This window comes from Megascapheus bottae, chromosome 3 (assembly GCF_031878675.1).
Source record: "Megascapheus bottae isolate mThoBot1 chromosome 3, mThoBot2.hap1, whole genome shotgun sequence".
In the NCBI taxonomy this organism is placed as follows: domain Eukaryota; kingdom Metazoa; phylum Chordata; class Mammalia; order Rodentia; family Geomyidae; genus Megascapheus; species Megascapheus bottae.
The window spans coordinates 75,920,643-75,945,155 of NC_143511.1; the positions used below are offsets into that span (position 1 = coordinate 75,920,643).

Below are 24,513 nucleotides of genomic sequence, written 5' to 3' on the forward strand. Positions count from 1 at the left end.
TTGGGGTTTTTCTCTCACCATACCATGAGAATAATAATTACAAGTTGACTCAGAATTACTCAAATGCTAAGTGGGAGGAACCATTCTTTAATTTCAGTTCACGAACCAATAAGCTTCGTGCAGGCCTGTTTTAGGAGTCAAACTAGAATCCATTTGTGGTGACATCACATCGAAGTTTCTAGAAAGTATCCATTAATCAAACTTGGTGCAGGAAAATACCCTCCACTAGAAGGCTCCATAATGGAAATAGGATCAAAACCAAGCCCTCTGATTTAATTAGATCAATAAACATTTAGTAGATGTCCAATATATACTAGGAGCTGGAGATTAAATAGCTAAAGAAGTTATTTTCCATGACCTTGATAAGTGTACCACGAAATGGGACACAATGATATGTAAGTGATTAATTAGAAAGCAGCAGAGTGAGTCTATAATAAGTTAGTTTACAAGATACCAGACACATAAAGAGAGATGCAGTCTCCATCTCTGAGTAAAGAAGAAAAAAAAAAACAAAACCAAAGTGATTTCACCTGGATGCTCAGATCTCAAGAATTAATTAGTTCAAAGTGTATCTCTAATGCCAGTCACAACGAAAGCCTTTGCATCTTTGAAAAGTGGCCTTCATGACTCTCAAACTTACTGTTCCGTAATGACTTTTTAAAAATACGACAAACTCATTGACTACAGTGAGTGAAATAGTACATTAATGTCTTCCATCGGATAGCCCTCAGAACAAATCAATGAGACTGACATGGTAAGGCGCTAAGGCACTGAGCACCAGATGGTACTTTCAGAATTTTAGGAGCATGGTAACTTTGAACATGTTTTCCACATTCGCCAAGCATCTGTCTCTGCCCATAATACAGAGCCCCAGAGACTAGATGATTTTCCCTACCGGACATCTGCAGGGTCTTCAGTGACGAGCACATCGGTCTTGCAGCTAGCCAGGGGATTGATGGACAGCTCCACCGGTGGAACCACAAAGCTTTTGCTCACAGGAAGCCAGAGGCCTTGGCCCAAGCTGAAAGTAGACCTGCAATGTAAGAGTTTCCATTGGGGAACTCCCTGGGAAGCAGAGAGCAAACAGAAACAAAGGGGGCCCCTCTTTCCATCCCTTCTGCAACACTTAACTTCTCCACCCAACTAAGTCTCCCTATCCCTTTAAGGCATAAAATCCCATGGTGGACAGATTTGTGCAAACTTGGGTAGTTATTTCTTAATTCTCTTGATCATAGAACACATACTTTCTTTTGTATGGCTAGTATTTATGTAATTTTTATTTATTTTTTGTCAGCCATGAGGCTTGAGTTCAGGGTCTGGGCACTGTCCCTGAGCTCTTTTTGCTCAGGACTAGTGCTCTACCACTTTGAGCCACAATGCCACTTCTGGTTCTCTGATGGTTAATTGGAGGTAAGAGAGTCTCATGGACTTTCCTGCCCAGGCTGGCTTTGAACTTTGGTACTTATTTTTTAATTTAGTAAAAGATGAGGGATTGTTTTCAGCTTTGCCTTCTATATAGTCCAGATACCCAGCAGGTATTCCATAAGTGACCAGCAAGTGAGCAGAAACAGTCTGAGACAAAGGTTAAGATCACAGATTCCTAATCATTTCCCAAACCAATTCCCAACTCCCAAATCTACCACTTGCCATCTATCTTCATCTGCTTAAATCCTGAAGATCTCATGGAAGTGGTAGGAAGAGGTCTTATGGCTATAGAATATTTTAAACCACTGTCCCTGAGCCTCTAAGTCCATATCCCAGGCAAATGGGAATTAGATTACCATGGTAACCTGGACCATGATGGTTCATTAGCACCAATGTGAGCTCTCTTGTACTCAATGCAGCCTGAGGATTACAGGATCAATGTTCTAAGGATTCATAAGACGCGTTTCTATCCGCTTTCTCCCCAGTTCCCAGCATCGTACCCAAACAAGTCTGTCAACTCACCTGAGAATCTTTTCAGGGGCTTGCTCCCCTGTCACCAGGTCATAGCCCCTTTCCAGGGTAGTATAAGGCCAAGGTCTGTGGGACAAATGGAGGAAAAGAAAAGGAAAGAGATGACATTAGTCAGCATCAAGTAGGGGGTGAATATGATCACTGCTCACGAGTAACTTAATAGTCCGTTCATTACAAACATGTAATTACTGGACATGACATTTTAGATTGTAAGACTGTATCTTTGCTGGCTGCGGGTGGTTCACATCTGTAATCCTAGCTACTCAGGAGGCTGAGATCCAAGAATCTCTTCTCCAAGAGAGACTGGGCAGGAATGTCAGTGAAACTCTTATCTCCAAAAATCTACTCCGTAAAAGCCAGAAGTGGTGCTATGGCTCAAGTGATGGAGTACTAGCCTTGACCACATAGAGGCTCAGGGACAGCCTCCAGGCCCTGAGTTCAAACTCCAGGACCAGAAGAAAAAAAATCTTTTTAACAAAAGGACTAATTCAATTAGCTTGTCCATGCCTGTGTGTGTGTATATGTATATATATGTGACAACTGTATTCCTTCTTAGTCCAGTTAAAGGAAATATTCATTGCTTACTAGCGGCTTGGATGGGTGACTTAAATGTCAGCCCCTGTTCTCTAGAAGATTCATCAATCATGCACCTTTAATACGGAAATGTGATTCAGTAATAAGGCAGCCTTCCCATTGTGCTTTGCCCAACTCGTGGAAAGAAACTCGTCTTTGTGAGGGGTGGTTTGGGGCATCTCTGCTGTGCTAGCTGCGCTGTCCGGCACCACTCACCCTTCACTCTGTCCCCAATCATTGCGCACACACAGATGCCTGTGAACAGGGTCAGGGGCGAAGCCTTCGTGACAGCTGCATTCTCCTGTAAATAAGAGAAAGGGATCTTGTGAAACACTACCACTTCCCCAAATAGGCTGTGCCCTGCTCCCTTTGCTTTCCTGGGAAATAAAATGAGTTGCTTAGTTTTAGAAAAGGACCATGAGAAAGGGTATTTGGTCTATCAACCACTGTAAGCAATATACCATTTATCCTTCTATTAATTTATTGGTTCACTCATGCACTGTTCAGAGTCCTGGCTCCACACTTCGGTTCTCAGCTCAGTACTGAAGACAGAATATAAAAGGTACCACCCATTCTTTGAAGAAGTTCACAGCTTGATATAGGAAAGAAGTGACCAGGTGAGCCTAATTTCAAATCATTATCTGATAGCACTATATTTACTGTACAAATGCAATCAAAAATTCAATTTCTTCACTTGAATCATCAAGTCTAGCTCAACCATAAACTCCAAGTCAAATGCCACTTCTTTCCAAAGGAACTTTTGATTTCTTCTTTGGGGAAATTTGTTTTAGTCTATCATCTCCTGGTTTTAATTTGGTTTTGGTGGTCCAGTTAAAATTTTAATTTTATTTTCTTCTTTTCTCCATTTTTTCTCCTATTATCTTCTCTCTTATCTTCTTTCTTCCTCTTTCTCATGCTCTTCAACCTCTTTTCTCCCATTCATCCATTCATATATTTTTCTTTTTTTTAACATCCTGCTATATTTTTACAAGGTTGCATGAGTGCTTCCTAGTACTTCATACTGATAGCATTCCAAACTGCTTCAGTATACCCTCTCATGGCCAAGTTCATGTCTACTGATTCTTTTTTTTTTCTTTTTCTTTGCCAGTCCCAGGTTTGAGGTCAGGGCCTGAGCACTGTCCTTGGACTTTCTCAAGGCTAGAGCTCTACCACTTGAGTCAAAGACCCACTTCCAGCTTTTTCTATGTATGTGGTACCAAGGAATCAACCCCAGTTCTTCATGCATGCGAGGCAAGCACTCTACCACGAGGCTAAAATCCTGGCCTTTGCAGTCTCATTTTCTAGAATACCTTCAACATTCAAAACCCTAGAAGGATCTCCAGTGGCTACTTTCTGTCCTGTATTATTTTAATTATTTTGACTCTTCTGTGTACTTCTTAAGGGGGAGGAATTTTTAGTTTTACACTTAAGTAGACAGTACTTTTTAAATCAAAGGCATATTTGTGGAATGTTCACAGATGCTTTACCAAAAATAGAAAACATTTGGAGAATGTACCTGCCATTCCTCAGAGCCTGTGGGGTAGGATTCACTGTGAGGAAAATGCATACAACTCTCCAGCTTACTTTGAAAGGGTTGCTGGTGGAACAATTCACAGGATTAGTGTTTTTTCTATGGAACACATTTTGGGAAATGCTACTAGGAGCTGCCTGGGCTTAGTCTACTGCCTACAGCAGTGTTAGTACTCAACAATGTGAACAGAATGAATAATTGCCTGCTATGGCTCTGGTAAATTTTCAAGCTATTGTGTTCTGATTCTCTTCTTTTTCATCTTCTGCTTCGTACATCAAACATAGGCATACACACACACACACACACACACACACATACACACACACACACACACACACACACACACACACACTTTTCATCCCAACATGCATATGTTTAATTAAATGTGAAAGATTTAGGGATTTTGCATTTTAACCTTTAATTTTCCTTAAAAGGTTTCATCTTGAAAACCTCTTTAAAAATTAAGAGACAGAGAAAGAAAGTATGGCATAGATGGAATAAGCCTGTAATCACAGCCACTTGGGTAGAGATAGGAGGAATGTGACTACAGGCTAAGTAAGACCAAGTTAATAAGACCATATATCAAAACGCATCAAGAACAAAATTCAAGTCTTGCCCTGGAAAAGTTAGCAGAAGACACCATCTACAAAACAAAGAGAAAGAAAAAGGACTAAAGAACATGAATCAAAGGGCAGGGTACCTACGTGATAAGCTTGAGGCTATAAGTTCAATTCCCAGTATGAACAAATAACTCAAATCCAAACCAGCAAATAAGATGCAGGATAAATACTCAAAACATCAAATGTCTGAACTAAGAACACTAAAATGCATCATCACATTAAACCAGGATACCCTGCAAACTTACATTTTAACACAGGATGAAGGAATAAAATGCCTCCTGCCATTTTTGGATTCATAGAAGAGGACATTTAGCTCATATTTAGTCAAAGTGCTAACAATCTCACACTATTGTAACTGCTTGGTGAGTCAGGATTTTCTCAATCTAGTCCATCCCAAACCAAACAGCACAGGAAATGAGACTCAAAAGAACATGAATTCACAATCATTACCCACAATCTCTGATTCCAGAGCACCTGCAATTCATTGAATCATCTTCCTCTCTTTCACTGATGAAATTGTAAAGGTTATCATTTGATCACCTATGGAACATGGCAAAACTTGAACATAGTCCATTGTTTTTCTAGGTCTTCTGCTCCGGGTTAACCTTCATACCACTAACATCTCACAGGTACCTGGCAAAGAGCCTGAGCTTCAGAAAAAATTAGTCAGATTGACATGGTGTAAAACAGAGTATGCGGTAACTCCAGTTAGAGATGGTATTTGAAATACAAGATGGCTGAAAGATAGGAGGGACAGAAGAGAAAGAGAGCTACCTCTCCTTTTCTCTGGGTACTTGCTAAGTCGTCAGGAACTGCTTGAAGGAGGGATTGCTTTCTATAACCCTCCCCTCCAACATCATGTACATCATTATCTACTCAGTGGATGTGCTGTATGGATCACCTAACATACTGACTGTTGCCAGAGGTAAGAGAAATGAGGGGAAAGAGCTAAGAGTCTTAAGTTTGGATAGGAAAAATTTACTAAGGGGGGGAGGTATAAGAGACACTAATGATGTGTTAAAATGCCAACAGCCCATTCATGAAATATTCACCACTTTAAAACACATCTAATATTAAAGATTAAAAGTCCCAGGATTTGTCCTCGAGACTCTCAGGACTGATTTATGATCTGCCAAAAGCCACAGACCTCATGATTCATAAATGGCAAGAGGTAAAATGGTTACTCCTGGCAAAGGGAGAGCAAGTCAGGCTGTGATGGGCAAGGAAGGAAGTCGTTTCTTATACAAAGAACACAGAACCCAAACTCCTAGTTCTCCTGTCAGTGATTCCACAGAGAAAAAGACACGGTTCATCCCTACTCCCCATTATTTAGGAAATTCTGGTGACAGTGAGAAATCTGCTCCACCAAAGGGTGCTGCTACATTTTCTCTTTCCTCCTGTGTGCTAAACAAGCTCTCTCTGAGTCAGAATGGATCGTTAATTACTGTCACTCGATATACAACAAATATGTATTTTGCAAATGAGATGTGTCTACCACAGAGACCCCCATCAGGCCACATGGAGAACAGGAAACAGGCAGAAGGTAACACCTACAGTTCTGAAGGCAGGCAGACAGACAGAATGGAGTTCTGCCTTCACATTCTGTGTCCCCAGTTTTGTAGCATTGGGCATCTTTCTTTCTTTCTTTGGTCTCAGTTTTCTCATCTCACAGAACAGAATGCTAGGAATGCTTCTACCTGACAGAGATGATGGAGTAGTGAAGAGTAAAGCTCACAGTCGAGGTAGACATGGAGCTGATGGTGAATGAATCAGTTTCTTCCTCTTGATTCTATAATGGTCGCAGATTCTGGTCTATGCTTATATATTATCCAGAGACATAAGTACTTTTCCTTGTTACAGGGGGTTAGTTTCTCCAGCTACAAAACATGAGATTGGAACAGGTGTTCATTCATCATGAGCACCAAGATTTAGCGATTTGTTTTACCGTTCCAAGTCACTGACCTCGATGCTCTGGGCACTGTTTACTCTAGCCTCAGCTGTGATCACTCTCAGAACAGTGGACTGGGTTTCTCCTGCAAGATCTCCATCAATGTCATGGCTATTGGCTTTATTGACGCCTGTTCATTATTCTGCTGACTCAGCAAATGCTTTGCTATTTGCAACCAAGCATTTCCTTCTTGTGAGATGCAAAAAGCCTCTGACAGTCAGGGCCGAGGAAGCTTAACCCTTTCTCTGGGTGGACCCTTTCTTCAACTCTGCATCTGCAACTCTAGAGCAGCCAGGCTATCACACGTTGGGGACACACATTACCCATGATGATTATGAATGTGTGCCTGTGTACACCAGTCTATGCTTCCACTATGGTGGAAGTTCCTTAAACAGAAGGTATTTCTCCTATCTTGTCTATAATCCCATCCCATAACTGACCATGTGTAGTTAGTCACTAAATAAATGTTATAAAAGGGACACACTACACAATAATAATGCCTAGGTTAATAGAATAAGGGAAGTTTTTTTTTTCAAAAATGTTTCCCACATAAACTGGGAATTCCTGACTGTAAATGTCTTAATTATTCTGTATCTCAATAAACAGTACAATTTAGTACCTGACAAACAGTAGGCCATTCATTTGCTAGAAGGATGGGTAGATAGACCAATTAGTGAACATACAAAATGTAGTTGTTATAAGTTCAGGATGAATTCTTTCAGAATTTTGTTGGCTCTGTTGAAGGCAAGAAGGAACATCTACCTAAAAAGCTATTCGGCAAGGAACGTTAGGGTTGATGAAATGCCTAAATTGGAATTCTATTTCACATCAGAGTAGGAAAGGCCCTTAAAGGCACTTAAGTTCAGTTTTTCCTGGTTTGATTTTGCAGAAGGAGAAACTAAAGCTGAAGGAGTGAATGGATTTGGACAAATCAAAGGAGCCTAGACTATGAGCCAGCCAGGATTTGAACTTAGAGCCCCTAAACACCACAATCACTTTTTGTTCTCACATGCTGGTACCTGAATCATAAGGCCTTTTTTTGCTTAAAAGCAAAGTTTGGTCCTTTGTACTTGTCTTCTATTTCCAAGTATCTCATAATGAGAGTATTACAGTTCCAAGCAGGTATTATTTTTTTTTCTTAAGAAAATTAAAATGAATTTGGAATATCTTCAGTACATTAAAACACACACATTTACATGTGGCTAATAATGCAGCCATAAAAATGGCTTAATAATCTCTTCATTAAAGTAGTTCCCATAAGGGAATTCAATTAAGTGAATTTCTAGTTACCAGAATTCTGGTTTCATCGGCTATAGAGAAGCTGTGTTGATTTCCAATGATTTGCTCTTTTTGTCTCTGAAGTCCTGTTTATGGAGTTCTCGTTTTAAGTTACTACATCCTCACTCATAAACCTTTGGATTATAAACAAGTGAACTTTTTTTTATCATGAACCGTCCTAAGTATGACTTAGTCCTTAAACCACTACTAAAGTGGGCAACATTCTCCTGTTAATCAACAAAAGCTGGCAGGCCACTAGAATTGTTCAGACTCTGAATTTCTGAATCATCTTTCTTTGCATGCAAATCCTTCATCCACCAATTAAAGTCTGTAGGCTCTTAATCCAGTTACTTCACCTCACTCTGGGCCTCGTGTCTGTAAATAGGCTGATTCCATGTATCTGCTGGCAGGTTCAAGGCATATATTCATAAAGTCCTCAGCATCAATGAGTTGACCATTGTTGAAGGTGAAATAGAGTTTGATTTCTTCTTGTTCTGATGAGTGGGAGGTGGTGGTTTAGCGACTTGGCTTAGTGGAAGGACAGTATGTGTAGGATAAAAGATGGCTTCGTAAAGCCAAAGGAACCTCAACTTTTTTACCTGTAGATTGTGAGCGATTTAAACAAGACTACTGTCCATCTTCTTAGAATCACTAACACCTGTTGTCTTTGTTTATGCCACTTCCTGCTGAAGGATGTATAGATGCAGAAGAAGCACAGTCAAGAGCCTGCTGCCTTCTCTCTCTACAGCTCAGATGCACTCACAGCCTATCCACCAGAGCTCTGGACATGTGCAAAGGCTTCTTACCTAACCTGCCTGTCTGTGTAACTCCTGCTTCCCCATCTTCCTCCCTCCCTCCCTCTGCCGCCTTCTCCTTAAGATTCCATTTTCACTTGCTTCTAACTCATTCATCACTTATCATCACAGGCCAGGGATGCTACCTGCTGTTCACTTTCCTATTTACTCTTTCTGTCCCTGTGGCTACAAAAGATCTCACTCTGGGCCCTGTGTGCAATTAGCATGACATCTTTCCCTGTTCTGACACTGAATGGGTCACCTTGAGCCTCTTCACAGCTCTGTTACCAGGGGCTAGCACAGAGGCATGGTGGGGAGACAGGACCTGAGCATACAATTACTAAGAACCAGCTTCTGGCTATGCACGGTAGAGGATACTTGATTTGTGTTACCATATGCCACATCCATGACACGTGCTAGGGTGGTCATGCTGGAATTGTAACAGAAGGAAACTGAAGCTCATTCGCAACTGCTCATTTACCCAAGGTCAGGGATGCTATTTTATATTTCCACAAATATCACCTCAACAAACAACAGTCACAAGGACAATAACAAGGAGATCTGCATTTAAACTGACAATCATCATGCATTAGACACTGAGGGTTAAAGAAGTAAGAACCTGTCACCCAAGTGTGTTTAAATGATCATCCTGATGTTCTTAAACATCCACTAACATGAAAGGTTAAGACTTGTCCTTTATAATTTCCTCTCCTCAAACACATGCTTTATCTGTTAGAATTATCCTGAATTCGTAACACCTAGGTGCTTGTCAGGTTGTTGGATTGATCTTTCTACCAGCAGGTCAAAACCAAAGGGTGGTGTTGTAACTCATGCTACCTAAACATCTACTACATGTTGACCATATTCAATGAAGTATAAACCTCTTCCTATATGTTATCTCTGACGTTTCGCCCACACACACCTGAACTCTTTATGGTCTACCAGTTGAATTTCAGCACCACTTCTGGTTTTTGAGTGGTTAATTGGAAAGAAGGGGACTTTTCTTCCCGGGGCTGGCTTACCACGATCCTCAGATGTCAGCCTCCTGAGTACTAGGATTAGAGGTGTGAACCATGGGTACCTGGCTTGATGTCTTCTCTTTTACACACAACTAATATAGCATTTCAGCTTTTTTCCAGATCCGAATTTCTATATCTACTCCCAGAGTTCTTCATAGCTCTGTAAGAAGTCAAGTATTAAAAGATACTGACAAGGGCATAGGAACTGGAAAGTAAGGGAATGATGAAGAAAACTTAAATATCCACAGTAGATGGAATAACTGGTCTCCAGGCTTTATCTCTTTGTTATAACATCAAACATTTGCCAGAGCTGATTTGAGATCTTTCTTCATTGCCTTTTATACTTGGTATGGCATATGAATTGTATGAGCCAGTGGGATGGTCTAAGACATAATAAAAATCAAAGTTGGGGGCCAGGAGTTTAGCCTAGTGGTAGAATGCTTGCCTAGCATGCACTTGGGGTTCGATTCCTCGGTACCACATACAGAGAAATAAAGCCAGAAATGATGCTGTGGCTCAAGTGGTAGAGCTCTAGCCTTGAAAAAGCCAAAGGACAGTGCCCAGGTCCTGAGTTCAAGGCCAGAACTAGCAAAAAAAAAAATCAAAGCTGGATAGATACTTACGAGGTTAGATTCCCTCTCTTCTTTATTCTTACATCTTCGTCAGGTGAAAGACATTTCCAAGTTTGCCTAGGCCAAACCCTTTTGACCTTAGCCATCTTCGTCTAGCCACTGTACCCTTCTTGTTCCAGTTTCCCTGAGAAGAAGAGGGCTATGCGCAATCTATCTAGGTATCCCATGACGCTTTTCCTAGAAGGTCTGCCTTAATTCCAATCCTTGAGGGAAGCCGGACAGTAGAGAGATGAATAGGAGGGAAAGGAAATTTAACTAAGGAAAGATTTATTTAGTAGACTAGTGACATAATTATTAAAGTTTTGAATATAGCCAGTGTTGTCAAAAATTACATTCTGTGCCACCTATTGCTTTGCAAATCACTTTACTTTCTTCTGCCTCAGTCTCCCCATCTGTAAAGTAAGCAGGAAATAATAAATATACTCCCTACTCCATACACAATGCCCTTCCAAAGCTCATTCTATGTCTAGTCCTGATTCTCCAGCAACATGCTCAAGTCCTTTCTCTGCTAAAAGAGCTTCCTAATTGGATTGGAGCTCAGTTTCATTGATCATACAGTTAGGGGGCTCAATGAAAGGTGAATAATCCTATGCGTGATATATATGTGATGTCCCCACTTCTGTATACGTCTAGTACAGTAATTCAGCCCAAAACATTCAAGACAAGGTTGTATGCCTGTGTTGTAGCTGCTGGTTCTTCATTATCATTCATCAGCACGCCTCTGAGAGCAAGGGGAACAAAAAGAGCAAGGGCGAAGAGTTCCAGTGGAACAGGCTGGAGATCTGGGCTGAGAGCGATTAGAGTCCTTAATCAAGGGTGCATGGGGAGTAATTGGCTTTGATTCAGCACATATAGGGTGGTGTGAGCTGGTGTGAGGCCACTAGCTCAGTTACACAAGGGTCCTCACTCTAGGGTCTTAGTCAAAATGACACCTGCCTCCTCTACCTCCCTCACCCCCACCCCCATATCACTGTCAGCCATGGCTGACAGGGCATAGAGGAATGAGGAATTTCATCAACTCCCTGGAAAGGATGCAAAGCAGCTATTAGCAGCCTCCAGGAAGGATCTAGTCCAAGATTCTCAGGAAAACTAGAAGAGGTGAGGAGCCAAAGGACTCTGCCTGGTAAAGGGAAAGGAAATGCTCAAGGCAAGCAAGGCATGATAAGGCTGACTACTTGACCAATTATTACCCACTACTGTGCTGCATCAATCAGTCCTGGAGCCACTGCATCTTAGGACCTCATTTTCCTCATCAGAAAATGGGCATTCAACACTCAGTGTCTTTGCCCCAAGGACTGCTGACAACATTCGACAGGTGATTACCACACTGTTAAGAGACATTGGTGGCCCTCAGTAAGCAGAAGTGTTACACTTTCTGTTGCAGTCATTGGTGCTGTGTTTCAAGTGGGGCAGCCCCTATCTCTAGACTGTTTCCTCACTAGTTTGGGGGAATTTGCACCTCTTGGCTGAGCTTTCCAGCTGGACATCAGTGTGTGAAAAGTGCCACCTTTCTCCTGTCTCATCTCTTGTCCAGATTTAAAACTATTTTTTTCATCTATAAAGCTGCAATTCTCTGTCTTTCTCCATACCAGGGAGAGAGAGATGGAAGCTCAGAGAGGAGTCCATGCACTATCTGGCCTCCGAGCATTTAGCATTCAAGTAAGATGACCAGGATGAAAATATGTCACCACAGCAGGATGTGATGTGAGATGAAAAAGGAGTGTATGGAAAGAACTGTGAAACCAAGGAGCTTGGAGCTCTGCCCTTGACTAACCTCTACTCCAAGGTCAGAAAGCACACCAAGAAAGACAGTTACTGTATCTGACTTTGTTACCTGGTACATATATTTGTTTATTTGAAATAGGAAAGGAAAGGGGGAAAAACAAGATGATTGGGAGGGGGTGGAGGAGGGAAATGGGGACAAAACATGAGAAGGGGTATCCATGTGTGGGAAATAATGCGCCTACTACTTGGCAAATATAACTGTAATCCCTCTAATACGTTACCCCGATAATAAAAAAGAAAATAAATAAGAAAATACAAAAAAAGAAAAAGGAGAAAAATTTTAAGAGGGAACAGGGAAGGAAACTGCAGGATGGGGTTGGAATTTCTTCATTCGCATTAGCTCATGTGGTCCTAGAAACAACCCTCTCAGGTAGACTAGAGCTAGTTCAAGCCCCATTAACAGATGAAGAGTCTTAAGCCAAGTAGCTGGCTCACCGGAGGTCAGGAAGCTAAGAATGCAAGAGGCAGCACTGAAATGCTGCCAGCCTGACTTCAGAACTTCTGCTGTTGCCCTGGGCCATCCTGCCTTCTCCACTAGAAGGAAGAAGGGTAAAGGAGGAAGTCTCAGGGCAACAGGCAATGCGGGGCTCCTTTAGTGTATTGAATCAGATAGCTCCATTGAGGCAGAGCGAAAAGACTCGATGAACACATAGGAATTCTGCTCGAGTTTTCCAGGCATGAAGAGGAACCCTCTGGAAACGTCCACATCTCCTTTACTGAGATAGTTATTCCCAAATGCCCAATCCAAGTGAGGATCGTGGCAACTTTTTCATTAAGTTAATCACCCCTGCCCTTATCAGCGAGCACTATGAAGAATGCTCATTTTCTAGAATGGGCCCCATAAAGATTGTCTGCTCTGGCTCTGATTACTGTAAGAGCGGATGGGCACTTTAGTGCTCCTTCTTGATTATGGTTCTTATTCTGGACTCTCTGATTTCAACTTGAGGAAAAAAAGAACGTCTTAAACACTTGTGGAGCTTGTTCGCATTGATGTGTTCAATCTGCCGTTTTACATTTAGTCAGCTGATCCATGGTACTGAACAGATGCTAATAATGCTTCTCTGAGTTTTTGATGCAAGAAATTGAGTCCCCTAGGGATTCAATGACACTATACCAGTTCCCACCGCAAGGAAGGAACAGGGTCAGGAATCAAATCCTAGTTAGCTCTGTATCCAGGGACTATATACCAGGGAAGGTGAAAAAGACCAACTCTGATGACCTTACATGGCTATCACCATATCCCTACTGTAATCTAAGGGGATGAGAAAAGGTAATATGGATGTTGGAAGCATAGGACCCTGGGAGTTGTGTTTTCCCAGAAGTTGTCAGGAGCGTCTACTCGAGCCACTTTAGTTGTCCGACATTCATCTTTTTTTTTTCTGCCAGTCCTGGAGCTTGAACTCAGGACCTGAGCACTGTCCTTTCTCAAGGCTAACACTCAATCACTTGAGCCACAGCACAACTGCCAGCTTTTTCTATGTATGTGGAACCAAGGAATCGAACCCAAGGCTACAAGCATGCTAAGCAAGCACTCTACCATTAGGCCACATTCCCAGCCCTGACATTCATCTTTCTAACATAAAGGATGGAGGCATCACATAAGCTCTATCCTCTCCTATTCACAAAAATTCTGTGAGAATCTCACACACACACACACACACACACACACACACACACACACGCACACACACACACACACACATCAGAACACATGATGATTAATAATCAAATGTTTCCCACTTGAACAAAACCTGTTACAGCTAAGTGAAATATACAATATAAATTAAGCCAAGGGTAATTATTCATTTTTGCAAAAGGGTTGTTCACTCCCCCCACCAAAAAAGAAAGAACAGAACAGAAAGATGCATTGATGTTTTATTTTCCCTGACTATCAGCTATGTTGGGAATTTAAAATCAAATTGCCTATATAACTAAAGCTAAAAGACTAGTGATTTTTCCAGCACAGACTCTGAGTACAGAGGGCCATAACTCTCCCCATGTCTTTGATGGCAGTAAAACAAGACAATCAAGTGATACTCTAGTATGAGAGAAGGAAAAGACCTCTTCCTTTATCTACCCAGGTATTTCAGGAAAATGGAGAGCCTGTGAGTATTATTTAATGTTTCCAAGGTCCTCCTTCTTCTAAGGGACCTCAATCTCCTGGCAGACAGGTGGTCTAGGTCATAGCTGTCTGCCCCCAAGAAACCAGAGGACTGTCATCTCCATTCTTTCCATCTAGAATATCATGCCATTTGATATAATGGGTGCACACAGTCAAAAGCAGCTAATTTTTAGTTTGCCCTTCTCGTTCCAGACTTGATTTAAATTCAGGGCTATGCTCTCTCCTTTTCTTCTTTGACCCTTGCCTACTTTATAGTTCTCTTTCTCCCTTCGGTCTCTGATTCTCTCCTTATTTTTCAGTCGTTATGTATTATTCTTCACTGCACCATGTGCCCTGCACAGCCTTTGCTTCTCTATCTTTGTCTTTCTGTGAATTGGTGCTCCTCCCTATCATTATCTTTTTTGATGAGTTTTTTCATACAACTCTACAGTAAACTTAGAGTCAGAGAGGCTCAAGTTACATATCCAGCCTTACCCTGAGTTCCTTATCTGCAAACAGAAGCAAACTATCATCTATGTCAAGGGTTAACAGGAAAATTAAATAAGATGTGGCTTGTAAAGTTACTTGTGACTAATGCTGCCTCTGGCAAAGTCATGGTCACTTCAGGGGTAAACTTGCTTGTTAATCCCATCCCCTTCTTTCCCAGTTATTTTTTTTCTTATTTAATCTTCTCTCCTTCCTTTTCTTCCCTTCCCCTCCTGTCTCTTTGATCCACCTCACTTCCTGTTCTCCAGGTCAGCCACGCCACAGTCTCTGGCCCAGCTGCAGGTTACCCTTGATTTCTGCCATTGATTTAATTGCAGCACAGTATTGGTTCCCATTACGGAGACACACATTCTTCTACAAAACATTTTTACAGAACATTTCCTGGTATATAATGGAGAATCATCGTGAATCACTAAAAGCAAGCAATTCACGTCTAATTGGCTTGCAGGAGGCTTCACTGGAATCATTCTTTGCCCCTCCTTTCAGGCATTTCCAGACATTGGTGGGGAGGTTGCAGCTGGCTGTTCTCACCTCACAGAGCAAGGACACCTGACCTCTCTGACCTGTGAGCAACATTCTGGATGCCCCTGGATGGCCCACCCTAATGGAAACTCCTGCTGTGAGCACATGAATCTATAACCACACACAACCCCCACAGTCTCACAGAAACTCACATCCATCCAACGACACTTTAATTAAAAGACCAAGAGGTCAGAGGACAAACACACACGCGCGCGCACACACACACACACACACACACACACACACACACACACACACACACACACACTTCCTTCTCCAAATCACAATGAAACAAGTTCTACCATTAGTTAAAAGGGAAGAGAGAGGGCAGTGTGGAGTTTTGGGACTCCTCCCCACAGATGGCTTCAGATCACCAGAGTAGGCTTGGAGTTATTGCTAAGTACTGGGTTTTAGCTGGCTGCTAGGAGGCCACTTCTGCTCAGAAACCTTCCCTTCCGTCATGATTAAGTCTTTTGTGAGTTCAGCATTGTCAGCACAGAGGGGTGCTTTTTTTCTCCTTGATTGAATAATTTCCATTTGCTGAATACATACATTTTCCATATAATATGCCAAATACTTGCTACTGATTATAATAGTCATAATAATATAGCAAAGGTGAATACTTTTTCTCTTTTAGGAAAGAAAGTAAGAGAGCGCAGGAAATTGAGGCTTGGAGAAATCAAATGAAATCATACCAATAGTCAGAGTTGGGGGGTGGGGAGGAGGGGGCTGAGGTTTTCATTCCAGTCTATCTAAGTGTCTAGACTTTTTCCATCTTGCCCTAACTATCCCTCCAAATCCTAACTGACCTCCACTGGGGGCTGAGTTAATCTTGAACTTCATTGGTAGTTGACAAGCAAAAGTACGAAACTTAGGAGGAACCCTGTCCTGTGCTTAAGTCCTTTATGGTAATGAAAAGCAGTGCCAGAAACCAACACTACCTTCCCATCTTGGGAAAGCCATGCAAGTAATAAAGAATCAAGTTTCATCAGGTCACCTACAACCTAAGAACGCAACATTTTAACTACTGTGGTTCTTCTTAAAAGGCAAGGAAATCCATGCCAGGTATCATCCTAGCTACTAAAATGGGATTGTAGTTCAAAGACAGCCTGGGCATATAAAGTCCATGAGACTTTCCAGTTGATCTCCAATTAATTACCATAACAGCTAGAAGTGAAGCTGTGGGTCAAGTGACAGAGGGATAGCTTGAAGCAATACATACATACATACATACATACATACATACATACATACATACATACATAAATAGTTCAGGGAAAGCAACCAGGTCCTGAATTTAAGCCCCAGGAACAGCACAAAATAATAACAATAAAATAATGGTGATAAAGGTGATGATGATTATGTAAGACATCAATTCTCAAACAATGAAGTCAGGTGATCTCTGTTATAATTCACAGACTGTGTTGCTGAGAACTTTCTCTGTGGGCTAAACTCAAGATACTAGGCTAGGTGATTCACAGATTTACTGCAAGCCCAGAAATTCTTATTCTATCCCCTCCTATCTTTGCTGTGCCGGAGGGCTTTAAAGGCTTTTTAGGGGGGAGAAATTTGAAAGGCAATGATCACAAAGTAATCTGGTTTAAGGGTCAGAGAAGGTTGTTTGAGGGAAACTCAGGTTACCAGAGATTGATGTGTATCTCCTCATATTTTGTGCTCAAGAATTTTTCCTTCACTTTGGCTAGTCCCCACTCTGCTTAACATAAGATTCATCACAGCTCTATTCCATCCCTAACTTGTATCACAGACTATTTTAATGTTTCCCTGTCTCTTATTCTAGGTCCTTGGTGTCACCTTCTCCTGGGTTTTTATCTTTAGACACAGCATGAAAACTTTCCCTGAAACAAGCACACCTATTAGAGGCATAGCACATAAATTCTTCAATTCTGATGTAAAACCATACAACCAGTTTACTGGAAGTTCCATGGGGACAGAGAAAGTAGTTTCTTTAGCTCAGGATCTCCAATTGGGATTGCAGGGCCTGGCAAATCCTTGTTTGCTGACATAACAAAAGTAATGAATGGAGGATCTGGATTCTGATCACTTTGTCCCACCTCCACCATTGTCTCTAGCCTACACTATCACCTCAGCTTTCCCACTGGTCTCCTTATTCTTGCTGCTGGCCCTATGGATTATTTTCTCTAATAGAGATGCCAGTGGCCTTCTTCAAATCTAAGTCAAGCAATGATTCTCTGCTCAGAGTACATCAGTGGCTCCTCATTACATTCAGGGCCAAAAGTAAATGTTCTTTTTTTTTTATTTTTGCCTGTCCTGGGCCTTGAACTCAGGGCCTGAGCACTGTCCTTGTTCTCGAGGCTAGAGCTCTACCACTTGAGCCACAGCACCACTTCTGGCTTTTTCTATGTATGTGGTACTGAGGAATCAAACTCAGGTCTTTGTGCATGCTAGGCAAGCATTCTACCAGTAGGCCAAACTCCCAGCCCAGCACAGTAAATTCTATTCCAACATCCTCCTTAAATATGTAGACACAGTCTCCCATTAGAGCCTGCATTCACATTGGCAATTCTTCTTACTTGAACTATGCTTTCCCCAAAAGCATATTATTGTTTTCTTGCCTTTGCATCACAATTGTTATAGTTTGTTTACATTTGCAACTCCTTTCCTTTCAACATGTCTAATTCCTACTACCATCACACACACACATACACACACACACACACACACACACACACACACACACACACACACACAAAACCATCCTCACCATCACCTTCTTCAAATATGTGGTACACTTTACTTACTACATAGACTTCCACTCTGTCTGCCCCTAATAGAAATGTGAGCTCTATGACAGCAGAGAGTTTTGTTGTATGTTTTGTTCATTCTGCACATTTTGCATCAAGTATCTTTTTCATAAATATCTGTTAAATGTTAAAAGAAAATATATACAAATGAATAAACAAATAGCAAAACAAATTCTTCTTTGGGGATGAGACGGCTTTAAATCAATTCTTTAGAGAGACCTTTTCCTCCATTTCTAGCTTGTGCAAAACATGTAGGGCTGTGACTTTTCAGTTTCACTATTATAGCACAAAAAAGTCCTAGTGAAAATGTGAACTAAAAATCCTAACTGTGCTGAGCACTGGTGGCCCATGTCTGTTATCCTAGCTATTCAGGAAGGCAAAGTTTAAGGATGGTGGTGCGAAGCCAGCCTGGGCAGAAAAATCCATGAGATTCTTATCTCCAATTAACCACCAAAAAGCTGAAAGTGGAGCTGTGTCTCAAGTGTGAGAATGCTAGCCTTGAATGAAGAGCTCAAAAACAGTTGTCAGACCCTGAATTCAATACTCAGGCCTGGAGAGCGTGAACACACTCACACGCACGCACACACGCACACACACACACACACACACACACACACATGCGTGCGCATGTAACTCACACAAAGAACACAGGTGTGTTTCAATACTACATTACAATAAATACGTTGGCTTGTGGATTTTACATTGTTGGTCTCTAGATTAGACTAAACTCTGTTACTCCAGGCAGAGGGACTGAATTTGTTTCCCAGAGACCATCAGGATATAACAGAGTACAGCACTGTCACAGAATATATATTTTGACTACAATGAAATAATAAATAAAAACCACAGCTCCCCAGTTTCCTGTCCTCTATTACTAACTGAACTTGCTGCAGTAGCAGGAATGTTTTAAGTCGCTGCTACCCAGCCACTAGCCATGTGTATATACCAAATACTATGAATTTGGTGAATATGATAAAGGGGCTGAATTATTATTTTTTCCTATATTTTTATTGTAATTAATAAAAGGGTTACATTGTATTCACCAGACAGAAGGTGCATTACAACACAAACATTGATACCCTTTCTCATGTCTTGGTCCCCATTTCCCACCCCTCACCCCCACCTCTCATCTTGTTTTCCCTCCTTCCTTATCCTATTTCAAATAACCAAATAAACATGTATACAATATATCAGATAACAAGGTAAAATACTGGAACCATATGAGATAACTAAGGGACAGCAAAAGAGATGAGAGATAACAGAGTAAGTACATTAAGGACAACAATCACTCATTATATGGCGTCTGTTTCTATATCCTGGAGGTCCTTTCATTTAGCGTCACACTATATGGCCTTATGTATCTAGGTTTTGTTCTATTGTAAATCTCTGCTAGGAGAGCCCAAGGTTTCTACTGATTATGACAAATGAGGGAAACCTTTGAGTCTATGTTCCTTTGAGTCTGGCTTACTTCACTTAATATGATTTTTTCTAAGTCTTTCCATTTCTTTACAAATTGGGAGATGTTGTTCTTTCTGACAACAGCATAGAATTCTATTGTGTATAACTACCACATCTTGTTGATCCATTCATCAACTTACAAATGGGTTCAATTACAACATTTTCATACATGCATACCAAGTACATTCAGAGTATCACCTCCACCTCTCTTGTCTCTCCCTCACTCCTGTGGTTCGCCACTTCAAGTAATACTATCCTTACATTCCACATTTTAATTTAAATGACCATGCAGTGTGGCTAGCCATTCCACCACAATCATTGTCTGTTTCCTGACCCCACTCTAGTCACACCTTAAAAATTACCTTTCTTGACTTTATCTCATAATGACTGCCGTTTATGATTCCAAAAATACTCATTCCATTCAATCCAGGATAGGCCACAGCTTTCATAACAGCCAATATTTGTTGAACTTTACATACCAGGCTAGTGTGCTAAGTGCTTAATATGCTTTATTTAGGTCAGTCTCCCAATAATCTTCCTGGAGTGCCTTATGTGATCATTTTACTATATCAGTACTTTACAAAAGATGCAGTCCAGATCAGCAGATTCAATGTGAGGCAGATCTTATGTGGAAAGGCTCTGATCTCAGCCTCCTGAGTAGCTAGGATTGTAGGACTGAGCTACTGGCACGCGGACATGGAAGCTATAATATATTTTTAAACATACTTGTTAGAGAAAATGAATTACATCCTTGAACTTGAATGTCAACAATTATGTTTATGAGGATGAAATGTAGTCTTAAAAGTGCTTCTCTCTTTTCACGTAACTGTATCTCAGAGATAATCATCAGAGACCTTTCATGATGCCATCTTTCTACATGTAACTTTTTAATTTGAGCTTTCAAATTCTCATAACTTCTTTCTAGTTCTAAAGCAAGCAAAGGCTGCATTAACTTTCAGTGGATTTGGCAAATTCCAAATTAAAGAAAGCTTGTATGGTCTTTCTCATAGCCTGGTCTAACCTTTCTGTCCTCCATTTTTAACAGCCAAATGTTTTGCTTGCTCTTGTAGCCTTTCTGAAATTCCATGACCTCATCTTTGACACAGATTATACTTTTATTAAAAAAAGACCTCCATCCTTTTCCACAAACCTAAAGTTTTATAGCACATTGAAAGCAAATGTAGCCAGAGTACCAAGCAGATATAAAATAGTCTCTACAATATATAAGCACTCTAAAAATTCTACCTCTCACTTCTGTGCTTTTCTCTTGCCTCATTCCATTTGGGTCCTTTCATTTATTATTTTTTTTGAGTCAACTTATTCTGTAAATGCTTTATCCAAAGGATTCATGCCTTCTGAGAATTCTCTGCAAATACCTATCAAAGGGAAAAATGCCAGGCTGGCTGTTTCTTCTTGGTGCTAAGCAAACTCACACAATAACTCTTCAAAGCTGGTTTGTCATTCAGTCTGGGTTCAAATCCCTGTAGTGTATTTAGTAAATATATAGCCTTGGGACTGTCAATCAACCACATTGAGATATTCTTATATGGAAAATGAAAGCAATAATAACTTTCTAGAAGTGCTGTTATGAAGACTTAGCTAGTTGCATAAATTCTCAGTGTGAGCTTCAGACACAATAGGAGCATAATGAATTTCAGGGACCGTTATTGTCAGTTTAGTATTTATGTACCTCTTGATAGCTTGTCAAAACTTCACATTACTGCTCTTCACCATAAGCTACACTAGCCATTGTCAAACACTCACAACTGCCATAGATAGAGAATGAATCAGCATCAAGTGGGTAGATGTGATAAGAGAAATGGGCTTTTAGGATTAATGGATGCACTTTATGAAATGCAAACAAAAACCGTGGCTTGTGATTTCAATGGCTTTTGTTGAAAGTAGTCTTCAAAAGTTTATTCCCAGTATCTTCCATGTCTGAAGAGGATGGTGCAACATTCATTAATTTATACTTAATCTCCATTCACTTTTTGTTGCATCCAGGTTTTTGTAAAATTTAGGACCAAGGAAAGGGAAGTTGAAGAGTACTACATATTATAGGGGTCAGAGTGACATTTTATGAAGAATCCCTCAGCAGAGGATACGGGAACAGCACCATGGTCAGACAAGGAGTAATTCTAACAATGACAGGGCTTATTTTATTTGAATTCAGGGAAAACTGGCAGTGCCTCACTCACTGCAAAAGGTGACTTTCAGAAAGAAAAAGTACAAAAGTCTTTCTTTGAGCAAATACATATTTTAGCTGCCTATCCTCAACACTATCAGAGCTACCATGATGCTGAAGGCAGAGCATCATCTAATAGATGAGTTATTAAAATACTAATCAAACTAACCTTTCAGCCACTGACGCTTGATTTTCATTTATTGACTCATTCATTCATTCATTCATTCATTCATTTGTTATATTCCAGTACTTCCTCTCTAGCCTATCAGAATGTTAGTCCCCATATAACCTCCCAACTTCTTTTTTTCTTATATTTCAAAAAAAAAATTGTTCTGGTACTGAAACCTGAAGTCAGGGCCTGGGCATTTTAGTTTTTTTCTCTTACGACTAACACTCTATCATTGAACCACATCTCCATTTTTGACTTTTTGGTAGTTAATTGGTGATACAAATCTCACAAACTTGCCTGCCTTGGTTGGGGTTGAACTGTGCTCCTCATATCTTACCCTCCTGTGAATGTAGGATGGCAGATATGAGCCAGACATGCCTCTTATCCATAGACTACCCCACTTCAATGTATCTAGTGGGATGCCTAGAAATCTCAACATTAACAACCTCAAAGAGGAACATTCTCCATCTCTGTGAATCCTTGAGCTTTGCTGTTTCGTAGAGTACTTTGTGTCCTCTTACAGTTTCATAACACAGGGCTAGCAAAGTAAGAGAAACAATATATAAACGCTGGAAATATTTAGTACAAAAGCTATATGACCTAAGTACGCACACTGTGTTCTCATTTCCTCTTCTATTACAAATGAAAAGTGGCTGCTGAATACATGAAACTAAATGGAATATGATGGTCAAACATGACTGAAGTTCATATCAATTGTGTAAAGAAAATTCAATTTGCCATAAGTACCATTTACAAATTGTTTCAATCTTACTTATGCCCTGAGTTATTAGTGCTTAAAAGGTCATAGAAATATGAATTTTGAGATGAAAAATGCCTTAGGAATTATTTAGAGTTGTAATTTGTATCTTGCCACTCATTTGCTGAGTGACATTGGGCAAGTTTCGGGGCCTTTGTGCCTGACAATTTCCTCATTAGCTCAGATAAGATGAGGCATGGGAACTCTTCTTGAATTAAAATACATTCCTACCCAACACTTTGCCAAAGAGAAAGCATCAGAAGTTCATAGTATGTAACATACTCAAGGTCAAATGGCAAATTTGGGGCGAGATTAGCTCTAGAAAGTTTATGACTTTTTATTGCCCGAGATGAAAAGTCACATACAGACAAAGTGAAAGACTAGTGTACAGGAATTTCTATCTTGAAACTTTTCTAACAGACTGTCAACTTCTAGAGGACAAAGTCTATGTCTTATTTCCTTGCACATTACCTAATGTAGTCACACCTTGTTAAGATTAACTATCTCATGAAATATTTATGGAATTAATGACTGAAGACACAAGTGACTGAATATTGATTATAAAAGTAAGAGTCAACATATTGAGTGCTCTCATGCAGTAGGTAGTGCACCTGATTGAGTTATAATTCTGCTTTTCCTCTTATCCTAACTAACAGAAAATATTCTTATTTTTACAGTTACAAAATAGCAAGGCTCAAATATTTTAAGTGTCTTACCCACAGATCAACAACCGAAAAACAGAGAAGCAAAGATTTGGAACTGACTCTGTCTGACTCAAAAGGATGCTCTAATTCTATTCTTGTCCACTAAATGCTTGAATAACTAGATGAAAGAACAGCTAACTGAGTAAATGAATTAGCATTCTGCTGTCATTTGCTTCATTTGGTTTGGGCTATATTATCGAAGACATACAATACTTAGCATATTACCACACATGTGCAGAACTTTAATAAAGCTATCCCCTGTTAAGACAATTACCCACAATGACATTCTTGAAAATCAATGCTAGATGATCTGAACTCTTTGATGCTCTGTCCTTGGTGACTATAGGAAGCAGTCCTTTATTATCTATACTCTGTTCTCCTAGATTTGAAAAATAAGAGTAGATTATTCTGGAAAGAAGTCTAAAGATATGCCAAGGTGACATGTTCAAGTTTCTGGTAACCCTTGTAGGCCTCCTTTCTTGACTGGGTTCTTCTTGTCTTTCCAAGTGATGTAGTGTTTTAAATTGAATTCCATAGACAATAAATCCTCATTCTGTAGCACTTAACAATTTGGATAGAGCAAAATTCTCACCTTGGGCCAATTTCCAAGTTATCCATATCATACAAAAGAACAAAGAGCAGGAAGAGTGGCTCTCACTCTCACTAGTCCATATGAGCTGGTTCCAACATACATGGATTTAACTCCATAGTTATCTTTGGGAGTGTAAATAACTGATGAAATCCCCAGAAAAATAAACGTAAGCAGGAAAACTTATCAAATTTGTCCAGATGCCACAGAAATCATATATGCTTCCACTATAGCATCGAACCTACTATCTTCTTTTTTTCTCTAGCACTTGGGAGAAATGATCTTTCTTATCAAAATCTCCAAAAAAGCCTCTAAGCACCATGACTGTGGCTTTGGTTATCCTTACTGATTTCTCCGACAGAAGGAGCTACCTATGTAAAGAAAAATTAGCCATTTTTTACATCTAAGACTAAAACATGTGTGTGGCTTGGGGATTTCATTTTTGGTATGATTTCCCCCTCAAATTCCCACTGCTGAAAGAAGTTACTGAAGGACCAAGTATAATTTAAAAAATAAGATGCTCCCTTAAACAGTCAAGTGGTGAAGGAAGGTAGTTTCTTCATTTCAGTTGGCTCACATAGAAAAAAAATCTTTGACATCTG

The 24,513-nt window shown here is 40.4% G+C and overlaps 1 protein-coding gene across 8 annotated transcripts in view; it reads right to left on the reverse strand.

Annotated features, from left to right (window-relative positions):
• Positions 1 to 24,513, reverse strand: part of Astn2 (astrotactin 2) — an 854,736-nt gene that overhangs the window by 433,599 nt on the left and 396,624 nt on the right. For 6 of the 8 annotated variants that reach the window (XM_090330513.1, XM_090330512.1, XM_090330508.1 and 3 more), the window contains 3 exons: positions 2,746 to 2,830; positions 1,948 to 2,022; positions 896 to 1,033 (listed from right to left, as the gene is read on the reverse strand). In XM_090330513.1, the coding sequence (XP_090186639.1) occupies positions 896 to 1,033; positions 1,948 to 2,022; positions 2,746 to 2,830 (298 nt within the window). The remainder of the gene's footprint in view (positions 1 to 895; positions 1,034 to 1,947; positions 2,023 to 2,745; positions 2,831 to 24,513) is intronic. The other 2 variants (XM_090330511.1, XM_090330509.1) reach the window with 1 other exon arrangement.